The sequence below is a fragment of the Chenopodium quinoa genome, unplaced genomic scaffold (genome assembly GCF_001683475.1).
Source record: "Chenopodium quinoa cultivar QQ74 unplaced genomic scaffold, ASM168347v1, whole genome shotgun sequence".
NCBI lineage: Eukaryota > Viridiplantae > Streptophyta > Magnoliopsida > Caryophyllales > Amaranthaceae > Chenopodium > Chenopodium quinoa.
In genome coordinates this window covers 862,920-886,339 of record NW_018744662.1, presented here as the reverse complement: position 1 = coordinate 886,339, position 23,420 = coordinate 862,920, and the positions used below count along the sequence as shown (strand labels likewise).

At 33.9% G+C, this 23,420-nt stretch overlaps 4 protein-coding genes and 1 non-coding gene across 5 annotated transcripts; 2 read left to right on the top strand and 3 right to left on the bottom strand.

Annotated features, from left to right (window-relative positions):
• The first annotated feature begins 210 nt into the window (after positions 1–210).
• On the top strand, positions 211–1,218 carry LOC110701908 (cytochrome b561 and DOMON domain-containing protein At5g47530-like). The gene has a single exon (XM_021879514.1). The coding sequence runs from the start codon at positions 632–634 to the stop codon at positions 1,193–1,195; it is 564 nt and encodes a 187-aa protein (XP_021735206.1). The 5' UTR covers positions 211–631; the 3' UTR covers positions 1,196–1,218.
• Positions 1,219–1,312: 94 nt separating this feature from the next.
• Positions 1,313–6,217, bottom strand: LOC110701907 (N-acetyltransferase 9-like protein). Its single transcript, XM_021879513.1, has 6 exons — positions 5,947–6,217; positions 3,777–3,848; positions 3,601–3,688; positions 2,270–2,402; positions 2,124–2,162; positions 1,313–1,706 (listed from the first exon to the last, which is right to left on the bottom strand). The coding sequence occupies exons 1-6, from the start codon at positions 6,119–6,121 to the stop codon at positions 1,626–1,628; spliced, it is 588 nt and encodes a 195-aa protein (XP_021735205.1). The 5' UTR covers positions 6,122–6,217; the 3' UTR covers positions 1,313–1,625.
• A 3,945-nt stretch (positions 6,218–10,162) lies between these two features.
• LOC110701906 (cytochrome b561 and DOMON domain-containing protein At2g04850-like) lies at positions 10,163–11,677 on the top strand. Its single transcript, XM_021879512.1, has one exon. The coding sequence runs from the start codon at positions 10,332–10,334 to the stop codon at positions 11,538–11,540; it is 1,209 nt and encodes a 402-aa protein (XP_021735204.1). The 5' UTR covers positions 10,163–10,331; the 3' UTR covers positions 11,541–11,677.
• A 467-nt stretch (positions 11,678–12,144) lies between these two features.
• TRNAL-CAG lies at positions 12,145–12,225 on the bottom strand. The gene has a single exon. It is a non-coding gene; the product is annotated as a tRNA-Leu (tRNA).
• A 1,721-nt stretch (positions 12,226–13,946) lies between these two features.
• On the bottom strand, positions 13,947–21,437 carry LOC110701905 (heterogeneous nuclear ribonucleoprotein 1-like). The gene is made up of 5 exons (XM_021879511.1): positions 20,889–21,437; positions 20,620–20,750; positions 20,138–20,363; positions 18,714–19,914; positions 13,947–14,622 (listed from the first exon to the last, which is right to left on the bottom strand). The coding sequence occupies exons 3-5, from the start codon at positions 20,357–20,359 to the stop codon at positions 14,609–14,611; spliced, it is 1,437 nt and encodes a 478-aa protein (XP_021735203.1). The 5' UTR covers positions 20,360–20,363; positions 20,620–20,750; positions 20,889–21,437; the 3' UTR covers positions 13,947–14,608.
• Positions 21,438–23,420: the final 1,983 nt, after the last annotated feature.

Sequence of the window (23,420 nt, the reverse complement as noted above, 5' to 3'; positions counted from 1 at the left end):
TAGGATAGCTACAACATTTCAGAGATTATCTCCTTGTAGTACATGATATCACTTGAAAAGTTGAAAGGAAAGGAAATTAATTTCAGCTATCAGAGTACAGCTTGTTGCGTAACTGTTATTCGGTAGCACGTACGTCGTCTGTGCAGCTGTAGGAATACAGAATGCTCCATAGTCCATATTATTAGCAAAGGTAATAATCTGTGGACTTTCCCACATTTTGCCTGTTAGTGGTAAATCCCTTCTGGACATGTCTAATTTTTTAAGTAAAGGCAATGATAAAGACATGATAAACAACAAATAATGGAGCATGCACCCAAGACTGAGTTTTTCCAAACTCGATGACCATTTCTTGCAGTGCTTAAACTATGAAACATTCAAATTGAAGCAGCCAACTACTTCAATTTTAAATTCTTCATGATATTTATCACAGCTTTGATTTATAAAAAAGAACACACCACCTTAACATGAAAAAGATAACCTATACTTTGAATTCTTAAACCATGAAATCCTTTTTATAAACAGCATTTTCTAAACATCAGTAAAAAATTTCGATTTTCCATACATTCCATCAGAAAATTCAAAAATAAAAGTAAAAAAAAAAAATCAGTATAGAACTATAGAAGTAGCTATCATGGCCATCAAAAGAACCATTCTGATAGTCTGTACCATTGCTTCGTTGTCTCTTGTGTCTTCGGCACAAACTTGTAAAAACTACAAGTTTTCCAACCAGAGGGATTTTCAGTCATGCGCTGACCTTCCAGTTCTAGAAGCCTATCTCCATTGGAACTACAATTCCACGGCAGAAACAATTCACATCGCATACAGAGCAAGCCAGACACCTAGAGGATGGATTGCATGGGGGATTAACCCAACTGGAAGCGGTATGGTTGGAACACAAGCACTAGTTGCCTTCCAGGATCTCAAAGGCAATATGAAAGCCTATACTAGTCAAATCAAAAGCTACAACCCTAGCATGAAACCTGAACCTCTTAGTTTCCCGGTCTCAGAGCTTTCAGCAGAGTACTCGAACGATGAGATGATCATCTCTGCTCTTCTTGGACCGCTAAGCAACGGAACAACTTTTAACATCGCCTGGCAAGCTGGGAATGCAGTGTCAAATGATATTCCCCAGTCTCATCCACATTTCGGACCATATGTTAGGTCATCTGGAACACTGAATTTCCTGTCAGTATAGATCAAGCCTCGAGGTAGTAGCCCTAATATAGGGTTTTTTTTTAAGCAAATAAATACTGTAACATACCCTTAGTAGAAGAATTACTATAAGCACTCCTTGTAATTCACACACAGCATATCCTATTCATCACCAAAAACACTAGTACAATAAAAATAAAAAAAAGTTCAAATATGTAGTGTGTAAAAGCTATCAATTCCTCATTTAATTTCCTTGTTATCTGGCTGGACTTTTTTAGCTACACTAATAGATAAATTAATTCATATAGTTTCTACAAATGTTTGAGAAATTGCAGACTCCTCAGTGTGTCATAAAAAGAAATCATCTCTTTCTTGTCATTGAGTTATTGTCTTTTTATAAGTCATGACCAAGAGAGAGGGAATTTGCAGTTTCCCTGCCATTCAGAAGAATGTATCCAGTCAAGCGATGAAGGCTAAGAATGAGTGACCATATTACCAACGCTTTGCAGCAACTCATCCCTCTTGGCGTTCGTTACTGGCATCTCCAATGTCCACTGCAAAGTCACAAAAGAAGTTGAGTGCCAGTTCGCAGAAATGATATTGTGAAAAAAACAATTTACATCAAAATGGATACTAATTGCCAGATTTGGTGAAACTTTTATAGTTCTGTAGTGAAAATCAACCAAAAAAATCAAGATATGTACTACTCCAGCCAAATGATTTAACAATCCTGAGGATACAGTGACGACTACTACAGTTTCGGTTACCACCCCAACGTCCCAAATTACAGCAATTGATCGACTGCCAGCCATCTTATGTCACTATATCGACCAGATTTAGAAGAAAGAAAACAGAAAGTAGAAAGTCTAAATCCAAAAAACCCTAACCGATAACCACCAAGACTAGTAATAAACAATGTTAAAATTAGTTATAATCATGATGTTAGATCTCAAAGTTCCCCCTGATCTCACCTCCTTAAAAGCTTCACTGAACGAGGAGTCCTGAAAACCCTGGTGCCAAAGAAGAGATCAACCAAGTAAGAGACAAAAAAAAAAAAAAAATGGTTGTGTGAAGGAGTAATTAAAAAAGATACGCAAGTGGCAGTAAGAGGGCAAACCAATTTACGGAATAGAAGAAGTGATGCTTGGTTCGACTCTCCGATTTTGGCACGAAATGTATGGATCCCAACATTCTCAACAGCAAAAGCCATCATCATCATGACTGCTTCCTTTCCTAGTCCTTTGCCACGACTATGCTACCAAGAGAGATTACATAGCTTAAGATATATTTGTTGTGAATTTCTCTAGTTAATAAAATAAAACATTTGCAGTACTTAAGTGATTTCTACTTTCCAGAATTCTAGCCCATGTTTATGCCTTTTTTTTTAAAATACTACAATGGTATTACTCAGCAGAGCCATTTTGTTTTGCTTCTTGACTGTTAATTAACAATTTTGCATTATTTTAGTGTCAAGTGAAACCTGACAGAGATGTCATCACTCTCAGTAATACAAACTGCAATTAAAAATACAAGTCTGTAGCTGCATAATCATACCCAACAATCCAAGGCAGCACGGTGATCAAACACTCCCAATCTATATGCCAATACACATAAAATGCAAGTCTATACTGCACAGTCATATCCAAAGCAGCATGTAGACAACAGAACGCTCTCAATCTATATGCACATATACATATTATGAGGTAAGGCAAGAAGACAACTCAATTTATTCTAGACATAGCATACTAGTCAGAAGTATTGTGATTAGTTCTACTACGGATATAATTACCACAATTTCAAGCAAATGGATATACTGAAGAACCCCAGGTGGGTACAAACATAATACATTGAGACAATGTTTTCATGTATTAAGTAACGAAAACATCATATGCACAAGATAGCCACATCAAAATACGTTTCACTTCTATCATTTCAAGTATAGATATTTGGGTTCAGATATAATCAAATATCTTCTAAGAACCTGGGTATCAATTATAAGGCTTCCCAATTCTAGAGATCTATGAAAAACAACTTAAAACCTTCACTTATTCTTGTTTTATACTTCAACAATTACCTTTCTTATGAAGAAATCATCATCCTGAAACTACTTTAGATTTTACAGTTACTCGCACTGTCTTAAAGAATTCGTTCACCTTTCAATTAGGGTTTCTCCCATTATATTCTTTTCAAAGGTGTATAACCTATTTCTAACATTGAATTACCAAAAACAAGTGATACAAATCATGCAATATATATATTTAATATCTATACAGAAGACTAACAATTGATATACATGCACAAGCCTCAACTTTTTTGGACATCATGTCACAAATAACAGTCTTAAAAAACATCTATATACTGCTAGTAAATGGCATTTAACTTTTTGCAGGGGTCAACCAGGAATTTCCAAATCTATCGAATGTATTGAGTAAATAAGTAAGGACACACCTTTTAGGCTCAGCAATCATTATCTCAATCTCCGCAAAAAGAGGGTCATCAGGATCATTCATATATATATTAACATCACCTACCATAGCTGATGATAAAGAAAGAAAGAAAAAAAAAACTCAGGATTCAGGAGCATAAATGTTCCAGTCATGAGAATAAATAGAGATTAAATCTACCTTCAATATGGGGTTGGCCGTGTAAAATTTTCCCCTCAATCATCTGCTTATCCAGAACAATGAAAGTGCGCTCTGAAAGATATCCATACCACAACTTACAAAAATTGAATGGAGTATTATGCAACTGAAATGCTACCAAACATCCCAGCACGACGAACCACACAAAAAACAACAGAATCTATCAATTAGAAAAGAACTACAATAATGTGTTTTCTTTCTCCTTTTTATATAATGTCAGCCAGGGCTCTTTATTATTTGACTCTTCAATCTAAACTTGCACATATTATCAGAATGTCAAAGCAGCTTAAGTACCAAAAATCCAAGATTCCTTTCTCTTGTACCCTCTTCTTTCACCCACACAACTTCTTCTCTGCTCCTATAACTCATTGAAATTCATAGATGGCCTGCATTTGAAGTATCCTTTTGTATTATCTACTCAATATCTGGTGTATTGTCTGTCACAAGTTCACAACATGCAGTGCTGATGCCTACCAATTTCACCTCCATTTCTATTTACTTCTTCAATACCAATGATCTCCATCCAAGTTTGCTCTCTATTATGTAGCCCCTCACATGTTTTCCCAATGTTCCTTTCTTTGGGTATAACCAAATCTGTATTTACCCTAAATCTTTCATTATATATACACTATTCATAAGGGCTATTCTAGCTACTCAAAAGATCCATATACTCCATAACCATTACTATGACTATTTGTTGTATTTATAGTGGGTCATCTCCTATAATCAGAAACATGCCATTGCTTCACTATTCCATCTCCATACTTCTAGTATCTAAGTAGTATCTTGGACATCTACTATTACCCCCACACTGCACGGAAAGGAAACAAATATGCAAAATAGGTGAAATGAATCCCGACCTTTTTACAAGTCAACACTATTACTCAACCTGTAAAAGATGGCAAAAAGATTCCTAAGTATGGGTAAAATGATAAAGTTAAATGTGAGGTCCAATAATATCTTAAGATTCAGGCTGAGAAGTGCACTCTAATTTGTTATTTTCTTTTTCAAAATATGAACATTCTTGACACCATGTGTATGCTTCATGCCTTCATCTTCACACTAGAGAACCCTAATGCTACAATGCTATATCCACTGGCCATTGCTTTTTGAAACACATTATCCCTCTCAGATAATAGTCCACAATACAAATGACAAGACCATCGATTGAGTATGATGCGTAAGTTTTCCAAGCAGTACACGCCCATACTTTGCATCTTCTTGTTAATTTTATCTGCATGTATTTGCTGAGCATCTAGAAGAATGGCCTATCATAATATGTAATATCATTTTAAAGGCTTGAATCAACAATCGAGATGGCATATGAACATTAGGCAGGACTCATTGGTGTAAAATGCTTCAAGTCTAGGAGGTTTTTGCCCCTAAATCATCCATGGACGCTTTATGTTCGACAACTTCAAGTCCTGTAGCAAAGACTGCGTAGATCAAGCATATTTTAGCTGAAACTTGGTCCTTCCGTCCAACACTAATCTAACTTTACTATGATATATCATGATCATATAATAATTCAACAAGCAGTTTCCATGATCATCATGGCAAACAAATTTCTCGACTATCATTATCAATGGAAATGAGCTACAGGAGATAGCCTATTAGTTTACCAATTGAGAAAAAGCTGACATTTTGACTAAAGATTTAACAGTTTGACACCACAAAACTTCATTTGCTAAAACCAATCTATGGTTGTTCCTTCCCAAACTCATTCAAATTGAGGGGTTATTGCAATATTCACAAGGATAGTAAGATAAAGCTCCTCATTTTTCTTCTATATTTCATACTAGTTCAACAATAATAAATCCTAAGGCAACTAATTAGTTGAGCCATTTAATCATAAAATTGCAGACAACCTATATTAAGTCAATCATACATAAAACTCCCAGCATAACAACATCAATAACAATCCCACAAAACCTAAATCAAAAGCTATCCCATAAAATGCATCCACAACTGAAGAATCTTACAAAATTTTAAGAACCCACCATATATTATTCCAAGAAAATGCATCCAAGTATAAAAATTACAACAATTACACAAAATTAGCAAAACCCATCAAGTATTATGCAACAAAAACCTGAAAATTTTGAGGAAACAGAATAAATTGAAAGAAGAAAGAGAGAGAAAGAAGCAGTACTGAGGGGATCTTGGGACCAAGAGAGCTGCATTTCATACTCCTGATCAAGGGTAAGTGGCTCGGAGCCAGTAACAAAGAGAAGGTAAGGATCTTGCATCCATTGATGGTAATTGGGAACATGTTCTTTCATGTATGGCACCAATATCACCTTTTCTCCTTCCAAGCTTACTCCCATCGTTGTATTTTCTTCTACTTTTACACTTCTGCTGCTCGGCAACGCAATCAATTGAGAATGTTTTGTCTATGACCCATTTCGTCCATAACGGGCTCAACTTTATTGTCCGATACTTCGTCCGTTCCTTTTATGTTTGGGCTCATGTTTTAGGTATGACTTTTTAGGATAATTTGTCATTTACTACCGCAACTTAATATCACTTTGTAAATTACTACCGCAAATTAAAAAATTTGTGAATTACTACCACAAAATTTTTTAAGATGTTGCTATTACTACCAAACCCCCATTAAACCCAACTATGACGTCATTATATCCCTTAAACCCGTGTTTGACCATGGTTAAGGGCTTTAACCAGTCCCCCCCCCAAAAAAAAAAATGGATTAGGGATATAATGACGTCATGGTTAAGGGCTTTATCCATGGGTTAAAGTGATATAATGACGTCATAGTTGGGTTTAATGGGGGTTTGGTAGTAATCGCAACATCTTAAAAATTTTTGCGGTAGTAATTCACAACTTTTTTAATTTGCGGTAGTAATTTACAAAGTAATATTAACTTACGGTAGTAATTGACAAATTTTCCGATTTTTTATTTGGTAGGGTTGACGAGAGCGATGTACCAAAAAAACTCCGATCCACGGGTAAACTATTAGGCAAGGTTCATTTCCTCTTAGCATCTCTTCATTTAAATTGTGCCTTGCACATTTTTTAGGGTATGTTTTCATAGACTGAACTAAATTAAATTGAACTGAAATGAATATTTTATAAGAAAAGGAAATTAAGAGTTGAAATGAATTGAACTGAACTGAGCTGAGCTGAACTGAACTGAACTGAGCTGAATTGAACTGAAATGAACTGAAAATAAACGTATGAGAACAAGCCCTTAGTTACTTTCTTCATCCTTCAAAAATTGTCTTGTATGTCCAATCTTCACATTATTAGGCCCGAATAAAGTTGTACATTTAGGAAAAACGCAAATGAAAAAAACATACCAAATTTGGTAAGTTTAGACACTTTAAAATAATGCTCCCTCTGTTTTTAAATACTTAATCCACTTTTAAAATCTGGTTGTTTTAAAATACTTGCTCCTTTCTTTATTTGGAAAGTTTTTATATATTTAATTTATTTCTCTCAACCAGTGGACTCAATATAAATTATACTTCATACTCCCTCCGTCTTTTAAAGACTTGTATTCCTTGTTTGGCAAATCAAAATTAAGGACTTATTTTGAAGTTATTACTATTTGAGAATATTCCCTACTTTTTGATGAATTGCCATCCTTTTTTGTACTAATAATGACTTTTTACATCAATTTACAACACTTTGTTTCTCCCTCTCTTCAATTATTCTCAATAAAACCCAAATAGGTCCCTAAAATAGAGACAAAATATTTTATTAATTTCATATTATCTTTCCTCCCATTCTCTCAACTACTTTTTTTTTATTCTTTCACCTACCTCACTACTTCTATATTTTATTACTTTCTCCAAATTATCGTAAACTTTGCACATGGAGAAATGGAACAAATATTTTAAAACGGAGGGAATAATGTACTCCCTCTGTTTTTTATATAAACACCCAATTTGACTAGAATATTTGCCAATGATATCTTTAATCATCAGTATGTTAAACACCCCAATTTGACTGGAGTATTTGCCAAAGTTGTATTTACTAATAATTTCTTTAATCATCAATTTGTACAAATTATAAAATTAATATTTTAAAATTATACATTGAGATAATTCTAACAAATATTGACGTACATGGCCATGTTTACTTTTTATATATAAGCCAGAAATATTAACCAAAATGATGCATATGAATAGTATTAACTATTAAAGTTAAATTGAAACGCTTAAATAAAAAACAGACAACATTTTTTAATGGATGGATGACATATTGTTTACTTAAGGAAGCTTTAAAAAAAATTGTGTGAAGTTCTTGATATAAGCACCCAAGCCCATCAAGTGTTATTCAATGTAGGCAATCAGTCCAATCGCCCACAATTTAATTAAACAAGTCATTTTTAAAAAAAAAATTAAAAAGTACAAGTCATAGATTATTAGAGTATTATAACTTTATAAGTAGCCTATAGTAAGACACATAAATCCATCTTAAGAAAATAAATGCGGATTAGTGATGTCTTGTTGTACATGTTAGACTACTCGAGATAGCCTAGATCAATTATACTTCGTAAAAACTTTTTGACAACCTAAATCATAAGAACTACTTATCATGTGTATTTTGAATTATGGTCCCTAATTACATGTCATATTAATAGTACATAAGATTAGAGACAATTGAGTCATGATCCTTAATTATTTAGTTTGTTCACTGTATTTAATGGGTTATACTTGAACTTTATATATTTATTAATTGTACTTATCAACAAACTGAATAGCACCTTCTCCCGTTTTATTAGGGCATCCACAATAAGAGGTTTGTTTAGAGGTTGTGGAAAGAGGTTTGTTTTCAACAGGTTTGTATATACAAACCGGTTCAAGGAGGCTTCCATGGCCCACTTTTAGTTTTTTTTTTTTTAATTATTAATTTTTTTTGCTTTAAACATTTAACTTTTTTGTTTTTTGTTTTGATGAGTTGTATTGACGATAGGTCCCATACATAAATCTTTGAATAGGTTTATCTATTGTTGATGAAAGGTTTGTTAAATGGGAGGTTTGTATGATGATGATGTGGCAAGTGAACAAACCCATTAGAGGTTTGTTCTATTGCTCATGCCCTTAATAGTTCCCTTTCTTCACCTATCACCACACCATCACTATATAAATCTTCTTACAATCACATCATCACTAGCTCTCCCTCTCCTATGTTTAATTTAATTTTGTTTGGTTTGACTTTTATTACCCGTTAATTTAATACTCCCAATCCAAGCGCCCCCTAAGTGTAAATACTAAATTTAGACTTGTACACCCCTCTACTTTTTTTTGTTGCTCGTTTTTATACATAAAATTTGAACTTTTGATTGTTGAATAATATTTTCATGATTGTTGGAGAAGATTGTTGGTTAACAAACCATCAATCAATTTTTTGGTGTACCCATTATGACGACTTGTGTATAACGAGTCTTCTAAAATTTAAGAATATAATACCTTTAATACTAAAATAATACATGGATATCTTTTTATCCAAATGCTCCTAAGTCCTAAGGAATAGCTTTGTTGGAGAGAGAAAAAAAATCTGAAGGTTTAATCATGTAAAATAACGTAGGATACTATGACGAAAGAATCATATATTTCTCCGTTCTAATAAAAGAATCATATATTTCTAAAAAAAAATTATGTATTTGAACCTATTCTTTGATAACAGGTCCAAGAGATGGATTTTCATGATGTATCATGACCTTCAATTGTAGACCATCATAATTGAATAAGCCAATTAATTAATCAATTATATGTGATTTAAGACTAATAATAATTGCATGTCTTATATAAATTCTAATTATAAATAAAAGATGTCCAAATTATAACACTAGTGGTTAATTCTACTTTAGTAATTTATTTTAGGATGGAACGAAGAACTTTAGGACTTGGTAGCTCGATCAGTTATTGATAGAGTATAAAACATATTCCCGGGCCTCAACCATCAGCTTAAGCTTTTGGTTAAATTGGTCCACTAACAGTTATTAGTTTTGTAAGTGATAAAACTCTCACATGTTATGAACTTGTTTATGATCCAAATGTCTAATATAAACTATCATAAAAATCAACAAGTTATTATACTATTGTGTAGATCCGAGTGTATAATGTTTTGAGAAGATTATATCCGTTCTTAAAGTTTGCTTGCTTAAAAGCCAAGCACAAAACGACCTAAAATAAAGATATTGTGCTTTGATGCATCTTTTTTCCGCTAAAAATGCGTCAAATGTCGCAACAAACATAGAGCTCATCATCATTGCATGAGTTTTGCATCCCAAGCAATAAAGTTGTTAGGATAAATATGAGCCATCATTATTAAAACACACCACCAAACATCATTGTATTGAATGTAAACATATATATAATCCACTAATTTAAGTAACTTTTTTACTATTGTCTTGGCTTCAAAGTTAAGCATGCATTATCATGTCCTAGACATTATTTTCCCATCTAGTTATCACACACACTCATATACATTTATTTTCATCATTAGAAATCATGAACACTAAATATATCTTCAATTCTTTTAGTATCTCCTTGCTCTTCCTCTACCACCATGATCCTTATTCTCCTATTTTCCCTAGTCTTCTCCCCTCAATTTCGACCCGTTATATCCTCCCATTGTACCACAATTACTAGTACCAAAAATTTTGAGAAATGTATGACACTTCCTAGCCAACAAGCATCCCTTGCTTGGACTTACCACGCGCATAATGCCACCCTTGATGTTGTCTTCTTTGGTAACTTCATATCCCCTTCGGGATGGGTAGGTTGGGGGATCAATCCTACTACTGCAGAGATGACAGGCACCCGAAGCCTAATTTCCTTTCCGGACCCTAACACAGGCCAACTAGTCCTCCTCCCTTATATTTTAGACCCAACGGTTAAACTCCAAAAGGCTCCATTATTATCACGCCCTCTTGATCATATCCACTTGTTAACATCATCAGCAAAAATGTATGGTGGAAAATTAGCCACAATACATGATGGAGCCCAAGTTGAAATATACGCCACAATCAAGCTCTCCCCTAACAAAACAAAGATCCATGTTGTATGGAATCGCGGTGTTTATGTCCAAGGATATTCACCTACCATACATCCAACTACGATCAATGACCTCTCTTCTGCAACCACCATAGACCTCCTTTCCGGTGTTGCAAGACACGAAAATGACCTAAAAACCTTGAAAATAGTACATGGTGTTATGAATGGAATATCATGGGGAGTCATGCTTCCAATAGGTATAATCATGTCACGTTACTTAAGACATATAGAAGCATTAGGCCCTACGTGGTTCTACGTGCATGCCGGCATGCAACTCACCGGATTCTTCCTAGGAACCATTGGTTTCGCGATAGGGCTTAAACTAGGGGAGCTATCACCCGGAAAAGTGTATGGATTGCATAGGAAGCTAGGGTTTATCGCGGTATGCTTGGGAAGTCTACAAACACTAGCGTTATTATTTAGGCCAAAGACAACAAACAAGTATAGGAAATATTGGAAGTCATACCATCATTTTGTAGGGTATGCTTGTGTGGTTTTAGGGGTTGTGAATGTTTTTCAAGGGTTTGAAGCAATGGAGGCAAGCCGGACTTACGCGAAATTGGCCTATTGTTTGTGCTTATCTACCTTGATTGGTATATGTATAGCATTGGAGGTTAATAGTTGGGTTGTTTTTTGTAGAAAAGCCGAGGAAGAAAAATTGAAAAGAGATGGAGTCATAACACATCCAAGCTCGGAGAAAGCTAGTGGTAGCTTCAATTGATGAACAAATTTTGCTTTCTACTTTTTTGTTTTTTCTTTTTTAACAAATTCTTTTTCGCAATTTTTGAGGTTTATGTTTTACAAATGTATAATCGAGAGAAGAAATTACTACTCCTTTGTTCATCAATTGAAGCTATAATGTCCATAATCTTCTCCAATTTTGACAAAAAAGGGGCCTAATAATAATCTTTCTTCTTTATTTCTTACTACACCTAATTTTTTTTTTAATTTTTTCCCATGTATGTTACAAGATTCAACTATTGATAGGAGGAAATGAATACGATGATCTTTCTCATTGATTAAACATCAATATATATACAAGGGTACACTATAGTTAAAGCTAAGAATACATTAGTAATATACAGTACAAATTAATAATATACACTACATTATTTACATAATCTAACAACGGCCCAAAGAGGCGAATCAAGGATCGGATATTTTGGCTAATCAAGCTTCATTTACCCCAACTTAATTACTACTAGTTCGCCTATTGCATCAATTTTTTTTCCTCCATATATTTATAAGTTGGTCCTCTATATGAGATGCTAATTAATCTAGTTACTTTATTTCCAACTAATTAAATACAAAATTTTAAAAAACAATGTCAAGAATGGGATTCGAACCCATGCCCTTTCGGACCAGTACCTGAAACTGGCGCCTTAGACCAACTCGGCCATCTTGACCTTTTGTTATGTTTTACAGAATTTACTTATATATATACTTATAGTTATGACGTTCTCCAGTATTCGAAATCTTTTACCGCCAAAAAAATCATTTATGGGTTTTTTTTTTATTATTATTTTTTTTTTCTTTTTCTTTTTCTCTGGCACATAAATTTATCTTTAAGATTAATCTCATTTGGGTTGATCTTTCTGAAATAATCAACCAAAGCTAATGCCTAATGCTATTAGTTTTTCGTCATATTAGTAGGTTTGATTGCAAATTAAAGCACATTGTTTATTCAAAATTAACTAATTACACTTTCAAGTTTCTAAATCAATTTGTGTAAATAAAGCCAAATCGAGTTCATATAGAGACGAGTAATTATATTTTCTTTCTTATATGAAATCGTTAGGTTATCCCCATTTTCAACTCCTCGACTTTGATTACTAAGCTGTCGATCACAAGTTTATAGGAAAATTACAAATATAGTGATTTTAATAATACACGTATAATACAACATTAAATTATTACTCCTCTAAGAACATATATATAGTTTTAAATATTCCAAATTGGAATTTTTGTTTCTCTACTCTGTGTCTCTATGATTTATGGTGACCAACAAATACTTGTGTTCTTTGTAAAATGTCAAAATAACATCTTTTCTCCTACAATCAATAATGTTCAAAGTATATAATTATACATTAGTATAAATATAGAAAAGTTAATATTTTGAAAATATAAAATAATACGAATTTGATAAAATTTCAAATGAGTGTATATACCAACTAAATAAAGGATAGAAAAAGTGAAATTTGGATTAATAAATACTCCGTATTTATAATTTGATTCTTCAAAGTCTTCTCCTAGTAGTTTTTAGAGGAGAAATCATTTCAGGCCAATGCATCAATTCATCTGGGATTGTGTTCGGGCCAAATATTTCATGCCCAAACCCGACAATTCGAGCTAGACAGGATTTTTTTCAGCAGGACGAACTTTTAACCAAAATTTAGTTTTGAACAACCCAAAGCCCTTTTTTCGAATCTGTGAGTCAAGTCGGGTCTGATGTCTGAAAATATTTTCTATTTTCTACCCAAGCCCGAGTATTTTTGAGGTCGAACTACACTAAGTCACTAATCAGTTCTGCCAAGAACAAATATCCAACCCAATAAAAATGGAGTCCTCCTACAGAGATGGCGCTTCTCAGAGGAGGGAGATATCAACGAACGTAATCTACACCCAAGAAGTGGTTCATAAGTACTTAGTAGTTATCTCCAGAGGGAGTAGTGTTTTTTGTTTAACTGCTACATAATCTTTTGAATTTTGTAATTTTGATTCAAGTCTTTTATGGGTGGCTAATATTGAGGAGTTGAGGACTTTACTAACACAATCTCTCTAAACCTTGACTATAATCACCAGCTCATCACTTTTCACAAGACAGGTTCACCTAACTTTGGGAGGATTTACCTGATTCCTTGAAGGTCCATTGTATACTTTGACAAATGAAAATGCTCTCATTTTAAGATCACAACAACTTATCAAACGAAAGAAATTAAGCATCAATAATGATAGAACCGGTCTGACAGGTAAGCATATTCTTCAAAACTAACTGTCACAAAGCCTGATGCAAGTTATCTTACATTACAGTCGACGGAAACTGAGAGACTGTTTCATGCTCAACCAACACCTATACATGCATGTAAACTCTAGAGTTGCCTATATTATGAGACAGAAAATACAAACATTGCAAAAAAAATTCTCATCCATTGCTATTAAGAGATAAGGAAAACAATGAGAATTATTCATCAAGTCATATCGTAATAACAATTAAGTTCAGCAGCCACATGAAGTTTCTACAGTGAATGAGGATCAGAAAAATATAAAAAGAACCTTATTCATGAGAACCCTAGTTGGGTTCCTTCAATAGTTCCACACTGGTAAATCAACAAGAAGCCCCCATACAATCCAAAAGAAACATGAAAATGTACTTGACAAGAACCCGCGCTTTGTCATAACTATTACAGCACATAACAAAATATATGGAAAAAAAAGAAGAAAAGAAAAGAAAATTGATGGTAAAATTGGAAAAGAGAAAAAAGAGGGGGGGCTTGTCTATCCTTTACCATGTATCCCAACACCTCCCGGAGATGAATGATACAATTTGACTATATCCCGCAATCTGATTTTACACCTCACTCAAAAACCCTAGAATGATGACTCAAAATACTCAAGCCACAAAAACAAAATCCCTTACAACTTCCCTATTGCTACGTAATCTTCAGAATAGGCACTCCAGTCAGTTCTATGTAAATTAACTTTCAGAATTTAAACTGGACTATATTTAGTCACCTTTCATCTGCATTGCCAGATTGCTCCATCTACAATAATTTCCTGATATTTAGCCTTCTAGCTAGGAAGTCCTGTCAAGGGAGAAGAAAAACAAATCAGAATTGATACGGAACATCAACTTTCTGGAATTGAATTACATGAGATCAAAATAATTCAAAAAATGTTCAAGAGTATTCACTATTAATGATTGATAAGCTTAAGGAAACATATACGTAGTATTAACAAAAAAAATCAATGTAAGCAATTCTTAAACATGATTACATATTCAAGTTAGATCAAAGTGATTCATCTGTACACATTTTCTACAGTTAGAGTTCATAGGAAGATCTACAGTACAACTGCCTGTAAGTAATTGAAATCTGAATATCATAGGAACAGGTTTCTAGAGCAAAGAAACAGTATAGCTAGGGTATAACTGATTGTGTATGAGGTTCAATGCAACCATTAGAAGAAGAAATAGAACTGCAGCTTTAGTAAGCAAAAGCTCTTCAATTTTAGTAAGTGGATACACGCTATGTATCCAAAAAGACATACTTTCCAATGCCAATGATGCAACAGTATGCAATTACATCATGTCCTACAATAAATTGTTTACCATTTAACCACTTTTTTACCCATACTAAACATTAATTAATTTGTAAAAATTTCAGCAATAAGAACTCAATGTCACCAGGGCTTCAAAGTAAGTTCAGAGAATGAATAAAATTTTACGGTTCCACATTCAGCAATGTCAGAATACTAAATGGAACATATACGAGCTTATCAGCAGCTGCTATATACACATTATCCGCTTTGTTAACAGGTAACAATCAATAACATTATGGACCTTTATGGCGCACCATGTTGATAGAGGTTTTTCTTCTCAAAATTATACCTAAAATTCTCACCTCCAAATAAATTTAACCAAAAGAATACAGCACAAGGACCTTCTGAATAAAAACATCTACCATAGTCCAGTCAGCATGCTTCCAAAAATTTTATCTACTTCTTATATCACATAATAAAAGACTCGTGATTATGCCCTTGCATCACTCACGTGTTGTCAATGAAAGAGTAGCAAGTCCTCTTCCATCAACAAAACACCATATTCTGTTCCTCAGCTAAAAAATTTTACTCAATCATCTCAAGTGTTCATTACTTCTTCTCATATAAACATAGAGCACATTAATAGTCCTTGGCTCAGAGAATCCACTTTCTATCAATAAAACAGTATATGTTCCTCAGTAACTGCTAGGGCCAAGATAGAGAGCACTGATGAATAGTGACTGCCTGAATAAACACTTCTTATTCCAACACTGATATCAGAGCAGTGTACATCTTCCAATTCCAAAAAAAAAAAAAAAAAAAAAAAAAAAAAAAAAAAAAAAAAAGGCTAAAATAGTAGCTACACATTATATAACCCTTGATGGTGTAAGTGCTACATCTGCAGTTGGTGGCTTGACTCCTAATCTTTTTGAAAAGCATTTGGAGAGAGAATTATTTTCAAGAAGAACAAATCAGAGTCCATCCAAGGTTTATCCAAGTTCATCCATGGCTACAACAAGCGAAAGTTCTGTTTTAGAGCCTAACGCTGTGGTATTGCGTCCTAACGGCTAGCTTAGCTTGTGTTGGTCCAATTGTATAAAGAAATACTAATCAAGACACAATTTTTATGTAAAGAAAGCAGCACTTATTAAAGCCTTAACAAAAGAAATCATCACAATAAATCCATAGCATATGTAAGTTTTGGAAGAATAAGGGGAGGAATTTCCTTTGAAGATTGGCATGCCTAGTTATTCTTTGGGTTTTGTGTTGATAGTAATCATCAAATGTGCAGGATTTAGTGGTTCACACTCAATGAATTTTTCCTTCATGCCACTCTGTGGAGGTTGTCCTAGATCTCATAATGTTAAGCACAAAATTGGCAAGCCACTTATTAGTACTCAACTCTAAAAAAAAACACACTTTCCTCTTTGGCAGAACATTTTTCTTTCTTCTTAATACAATGCCCCCCTATTAATAATAAATAAAGGCCAAAGGACAGTGAATCAATCAGCTCAGCTAAAAATTGATTGAGCACCTATGTAAGTTTATTCTTTGAAAAATATCCACTTTTGGCCATTAAAAAGTGCACCAAGTCCATCTGTACATCAACCTAATGCATGAAACGTCTGTGGGTCAACTGCAGGCAATTTTGCACAAATTGCAGAGAGAAAAAGCAGCAAATACACATCAGTTGATGCTTGAACCAAACAGACTAACAATTAACAAATTCTCAAATTGAGCTTGGCATAATATCAAATAATTCATATAAAAGAAAATACTAAGTGCACCTCGAATTAAGCTTCTCTTTTCCCACAGTAACCCCCAACATGTAAAAATCCATCCACCAATACCAGCAGAGATTCAGCAAAGCTCCAAAATCAAGATATGGCAAGTAACCCAAACTTAAAGTAACATCTCATTTGTGCAGTTTGAACAATCAACCTAATTGATCCATATCCTAAACATTCACTAACTCCTTAAAGTGTTTTGAAACTTCTACTCACCAATTTTTAGGATGCAGGTCTTCACTCACCAAGTCACCAGTCCCCAACACTCATGAAAAAGGTTTACAGAATACAACAAGTTCTTGATAAAGAGCCACAGAGAGGAAAAAACAGGCGTAGAAACTACAGCACAAGTAAACCAATCTACCAAGAAGTTAATTCTTAATTCCTTATAGGTAGATGACCGCTTAGCAATATGATCAAACTATACCTTTAGCGGCACGGAAAAGGGTCTTTCATCACACATATTGTACCTCGTCAAGAATGGGATGCCGTGGATATATGAGAACATATCAGTATTTTCTACAGGTGTACCATAGCACAATACTCACCAACCCTCACCCAGACCTCCCAACAAGAAGATAAAGGAACTACAATAGATCTTTTCTTAATTTTAACCACGGAGTAAGTTTCTAGAAATAAACATGAAAGATGTATATCATGTTATATCTTTTTAACTTTTTAAGTATGATGAGGAATATCAGAAATTCAGAAACACACTTCCATGTTCATGATAAGAATACCTTCCTAGAAAAGGATCAGAGTCCGATATAGAAAAAGCAATATAAGACCAACTTAGCAAAACTGTCCACTCAGAATATCAGATACAGCTAAAACCAAATCATCATCCTTCTGCATCCAAATTTGAGATAACCAATTGGAAAGAAAAAAAAAAAGTTTGACAATAATAAAGTTTCATCAATTTAATTCAGTTTAAATAAACACTTTAAGTCTATAGCCGATTGATGCCTAGTGGATAGGCTATGTTAATTTAACAAAGAAGCATAGCCAAGGTGCAAAACTAAGCACTTTCTTAGTAAAGAGTTTCAGGATGAGCCATTGATATCTAACTTCTAACAATTGAAGGTCACATCAAACCATAGTGCACTAAAATGAGACAAATTAATCTGGTTATATTAAGGAAATATACAGGCACCCACTGCCAAAAAGTTTTACTCCATATTGATTTAAAAATCTAGATTGATATAATAACAAGGTCATGGTACAGAAAATTAACTAACAAAAAAGGAAAATAAAATTTTAACTATATACACCAAGTGCTTTGGGGTTTCAGGTTCACGGTTGCTGAGGAGGAGACAAGAAGTGAGCATAAAACGATATGTTCTTATTGGGCATTAAAATACTCCATCGAAAATCAGCTTCTAATGTGTGAGTTTTTAAATTCTCATATCCATGATTTTCTTGTATTGGCAAGATATTTCAGTTATACAAACTAACACTTTCAGAGGGTAAAGTTCTTTAGGATAAAAAATCACCATTGGCTATAATGTGTAATAAACTAACTTAGGAGGGGCACTTTGGGAAGTGTGGTATTATTAGGTTAATAGTCTTTAGCCTTAGTATAAATAGAGAGAGAGGAGAAATGAGAAGGTAGGCAGAATTTTAGAGTGAATCCTATTGAGAGTTGTGACCTTAAGTCACTAATTTGAGATTTGTAGGCTAAACCTACTACCTTATGTAAGAGATCATTAACAAGTTTCATACAATATCAAGATCTAATCTTTACTCATTTACAGTATTAAATCAAAAATACCAGATCAGATTATCAGTCTATAACATAATGCAGCTGAAAAAAGGAACAAAAAATAATAATATTCATCATAAAATCTTACCTCTGTTTGGTTGTCTCTTATTAACACTATATCCGCCCACAAAACCAGCAGACCCTTTAGCAGATACATCTGGACCGGCATTCCCGAGCCCATAACTAAAAGAGCTAGAACCATCTCTCTCAGGAGTTGATGCTCTCCAAGGAGAGTCTCCGTATATCGAGCTACTGCCATACAAGTCTGTAAATGCCCCATCATACCCACCACCATTTGATGATGCATAAGATGATGATGTTGGGGCTACATTATTTCCAGTGTTTCTTCCATAGCCTCCACCACTCAGATTATAACTGGTATCAGCCCCAACATAATTCAGATTTCCGCTGCCAACAGCATTCCCCCCACCTTGGCCAGACACCTGTGAGGAACCCCAGTTCACATTGCCACTTCCAAAGGATCCTCCAACATTACCAGTCCCTGACCCAGACCCATTAAAAGCAGCGGATGTAGAAGAGTTTGAGCTATAATTAAGTCCCCCATTTCCCCACAGGTTCCTAGATGAGCTAAACAGGGATGAGCTTCCCCCATTTCCATCATCATAGCCAACCGGACTACCAAACCTATTTGAGCTGCCCATAAAGTAGGGGTTCACACCACGTCCGTAGCTGAGACTGCTACCGAAGTTAGCGTTTCCACCATAATTAGCATTTAAACTTGGCTCAAAATTCATACCCATTCCATAACCGGAATTAAACGGAGGGAACCCACTTCGTCCACTTGCAATTGCATTGAATCTGCCATCCATTCTTACTCCATAACCTCCAAGTGCACTTGGATTGTATCCTTGAGTGTAGCCATTTAGGAAGTTGTTGACCCTGTTTAGACCATAATTATAACCACCAATTGGACTACGACTAGGACCAGGTGATAACTCTTTAGGGACTGCACGCTTGACCTCAACCATTTTACCATTCAGTTCATGGAATGTTTTGATTAAAACCCTATCCACTGCTTCCTCTGAATCATAAGTAATGAACCCAAAACCTCTTGGCCTCTGTGTATTATGATCGTACATCACGACAACATCTGTAATTGTACCAAACTGCTCAAAGTAAATTTTAAAATCACTCTCGGTAACAGTGGAAGCCAAGCCTCCAACAAAAATCTTCCTAGTGCGGCTTGGACCTGGAGAGCCATGTGCACTGCCACTAGTTCTACTTAGAATGTTTTGATCATCTCTAGGAACAGCCTTCTTTGCCTCAACCTAAAGTCCGAAAAACCAAAATCAGCATGAAAGCATAGCACTACACATATATGCAAACCTTTAAGCATTCATCCAAAATTGATATTAACTGACAAAAATCAAACCTTGGAAGCTTAGAAGCTGGCCTCCACATCAAAACACAAATTCTAATTGCAAAATACATTGAAAAAACAACAAAAAAAAAATATGTATAGAAAGCTCAAAGTATATGCCAGTTAATTACCATTCTTCCATCAATGTTGTGCTTCTCCTGGACAACTCTATCAGCAACAGCTGGGTCTGAAAAGACAATGAAACCAAAGCCCCGAGCACGGCCAGTGGTCCGATCCTTCATGATCACAGCTTCTATCACCTCCCCAAAGGTGCTAAAATAATCCCTAAGACGTTCCTCATTCGTCTCCCACGAGATTCCACCAATAAATAGCTTACCAAGGTCGGATTGCATATTTCTACAAACCAAATATAGAATATTTTCATTAAACCTCACAGAATTTTCAAACTCGAGCAGCTAACAAGTCAATCCAACACAAGCACACAACTTTCTAAACAAGATTAAGCACACTTTCGTCGTGGATCCAATACATTTACATAGAATTCAGCTATAATCCGCAACTAACATAGTTTCGAAACTCAAATAAACAACATTTATCATTGACCAAATTCAATTCTGCTACGCAAATGAATTGAAATGCAATAGAAGCATACCTGGCCTAAGGAATCACAAACCCCAACAAAAATACAATGCCGAATTACAAAATGGTATGTTCTCGGATTCAATCAAAAAAGCATCGGATCCTTCATTCGATCAATAAAATCCAGAATTATGAAATAATACCCTGAAAATTACCGATCATATACATTTCAATTATATAAAAAAAATCCCAGATCAAGAAAATCAGGTAGCTCAACAAAGATCAAATACCCATATCAAAATTATGAACATAGACTAATTTAAATCAAATTAAATTACCCACCGATTGAAGATGACCCGGATGCGGAATTTGAGAGAAAAATAAGGCTAAGATCTGATGAGAGGAAAGATTGAGGACATGTTAAGCATATCTTCCTCAATACAAAACTCCAAACAAAATTAAAATGGAGTCCCCTTTTTATAAATTTATTTATTTTTTTCCAATTTTAAGTCAAATAATAATTTTGATTCAAAATTAGCTAAAAATGTCTACAACTATTTTTATTAATTTAATTAAAATTAAAAAAATTATATTAAGATTGGACTGACGATTGAAGCGTTTTACAGCCAACCAAAATAAATATAAAAAAAAAACAGACAAAAATATGGATATTTTGTGTGTAGGAAAATGAAAAATGGTGGATGAAAATATATATTTTGGGGGTTTTTTTTGAAGTTTTTGAGGTGAAAATGGGTATTTAAAAAAAAAATCAAAAAAACAAGAAATGATTTTGTACAGTAAGAAAGAAGGAGGAAGAGAGAGGAGAGAGAAATAGAGGTGATGTGAAAAATGGGACGTTCGATCTGATAATGGGGGAAGATTGCTTGTCCTCCCATTCTTCTACTTATATACTTATGGGCAATTTCATACCATTGTAATAGTACACATTACACCTTCTCTTATGTTGCTCCATCACAATCATCCCTATTGTTTTAGCCCATTTCTTTGCTTGGTTTTCGCTCATCCTTTTTTGGCCCATTTTTTTAGTATTGGCCCTCTTTCTTTGCATAAGGGTTTAGGTTTCCAAATTAGTGGTCGTTCAAAAAAGGAGTTGATTTAAGTGTACTGTTCAAAACATGAGATCAAATCTCGCTTGTGTATGTATATAATCCATTCTTATTATAATAATAATATTTATAAAAATAAAAACCCTGTTAGATTTAGACATACATATTAAGGAATTTAATAGGATGGGATGGATGTGAGAGAAGATATAGGTTAACAACAGTGTCCACCTCACATGGATTGAAAGTGAAAAGTTTCCAATTTTAGTAACAAAAACGTTGTATATGAATATCTTCGAATGGAATAGAGGAAGATGATACATGGAAAAAGAAAGTGTATACATCTACCGATTGAAGTAAAAGGATATTATGTTTCTTAAATATTCTAATCAGATGAATGAACTAAGTATAAGTATACATAATATATACTTCAATGTTGTAAACTTACCCCTAGAAATCCTCCTTTTACCATTTATTTGGAAGTTAGGGTTTCTTTAAAACACTGTTTTAATTAATAATGTTATACATAATATATACTTTATGAGATTTGTTTCATGATAAAATAACACAATATTAAATAGGCTTTCCGAACTAATTTAAAGAAATCATTATGCCAAATTCAAAACAAATAAAAAGAATGTATATTTCTATTTACCTAATTAGCCCGACCAAATCTTCTTTCTCTAGTGTTGATGTGAATGGAAAAAAAAAATTATTCTATCATTTCTTTTCTTTCGGCCCAGTTACAAGTTTACAACCGTGTACATCCAAAATATGACATTTACGATCATTTTTTTCAATTCAACCTTATATCGGATCCTAAGGACCAAAATGACCCCCACAATCCAACAATAGCATGTCTTTGTCACAAAAATCAAATCAAAGAATTTTTAACATTCTGTTAAACTTAATGTTTTTTTTATGGCATGTGGTGAAAAATAATGTATTAAATTTTTTTGTAGTAAAATAAACTTTAAGAAGTTTGGTGGTTAAAAACTTTTTTTTTTTTTTTTTTTTTTTTTTGCTAAAAGTCAAATTTTTAGAGGAAATAGTGTTTTTTCTTTGTAAGTGGACTTGGCTGTGTTGTTAATTAGGATGAGGGGAACATATGTGGAAGGAAGATTTGGTGTTCATGGATCTCAGTTGTTGGTTGTTTTTTAGATTAAATAATGGCTTGTTTGGAATTTGGGATTTCATTTGAAATTCTAAAATTGAACTAAATGGGTTGTTCAGCTAACCCAATAATTTGGATTTGTATTAAGCACAAATCCAAGTCTTTATGGGAATAAGCCCAATGTAAAGAATTTGTAATCTTTTTAATTTATTAAGAGGTTTCAAAATCCATGTGTTAAATAAATCCCCCTCACTACGTCATGTCACCGACTCAATTACTCATTACGCCATGTCAACCACTCAACTACTCATTACGCCACGTGGCTCTCCTTCTATTTGTTTTTCATTGTATTTCATGCACTCATCATTATATTTAAAAAAATAATAATAAAAAATAAAAAAAAAAAAAAAAAAAAAAAAAACTCCATAAGATTTGAACATGCAACCTCTAGTTCTACAACTAAGTGCCTTACCACTAAGCTTTTGTGATATTTATGCAATTTTTTTAATACAAAATATTAACATGTAGCAAATGACAATATGAACAACAAGTTTACTTACAAGAAAATTGAGTCATAAATTACAATGTATATTAGTGATCAGTTCCATGTCAAAATCTGGGGCATCGCCCGGTCCAAAAACCAATCTATATATATACTAAAATAACAAACGTTGATGTCACAATTGTCTACGTGTC

What these genes read in the sequence shown, in the direction of transcription:
- LOC110701906 (XM_021879512.1), top strand. Translation starts at nt 10,332, where the DNA reads ATGATCCTTATTCTCCTATTTTCCCTAGTCTTCTCCCCTCAATTTCGA.
- LOC110701908 (XM_021879514.1), top strand. Translation starts at nt 632, where the DNA reads ATGGCCATCAAAAGAACCATTCTGATAGTCTGTACCATTGCTTCGTTG.
- LOC110701905 (XM_021879511.1), bottom strand. Translation starts at nt 20,359, where the DNA reads ATGCAATCCGACCTTGGTAAGCTATTTATTGGTGGAATCTCGTGGGAG. An exon ending in ACAACATTGATGGAAGAATG is followed by an intron (nt 19,915 to 20,137) that starts GTAATTAACTGG and finishes TTCGGACTTTAG; the next exon opens with GTTGAGGCAAAGAAGGCTGT.
- LOC110701907 (XM_021879513.1), bottom strand. Translation starts at nt 6,121, where the DNA reads ATGGGAGTAAGCTTGGAAGGAGAAAAGGTGATATTGGTGCCATACATG. An exon ending in CGGCCAACCCCATATTGAAG is followed by an intron (nt 3,689 to 3,776) that starts GTAGATTTAATC and finishes CTTTATCATCAG; the next exon opens with CTATGGTAGGTGATGTTAAT. An exon ending in TCAGTGAAGCTTTTAAGGAG is followed by an intron (nt 1,707 to 2,123) that starts GTGAGATCAGGG and finishes GTGACTTTGCAG; the next exon opens with TGGACATTGGAGATGCCAGT.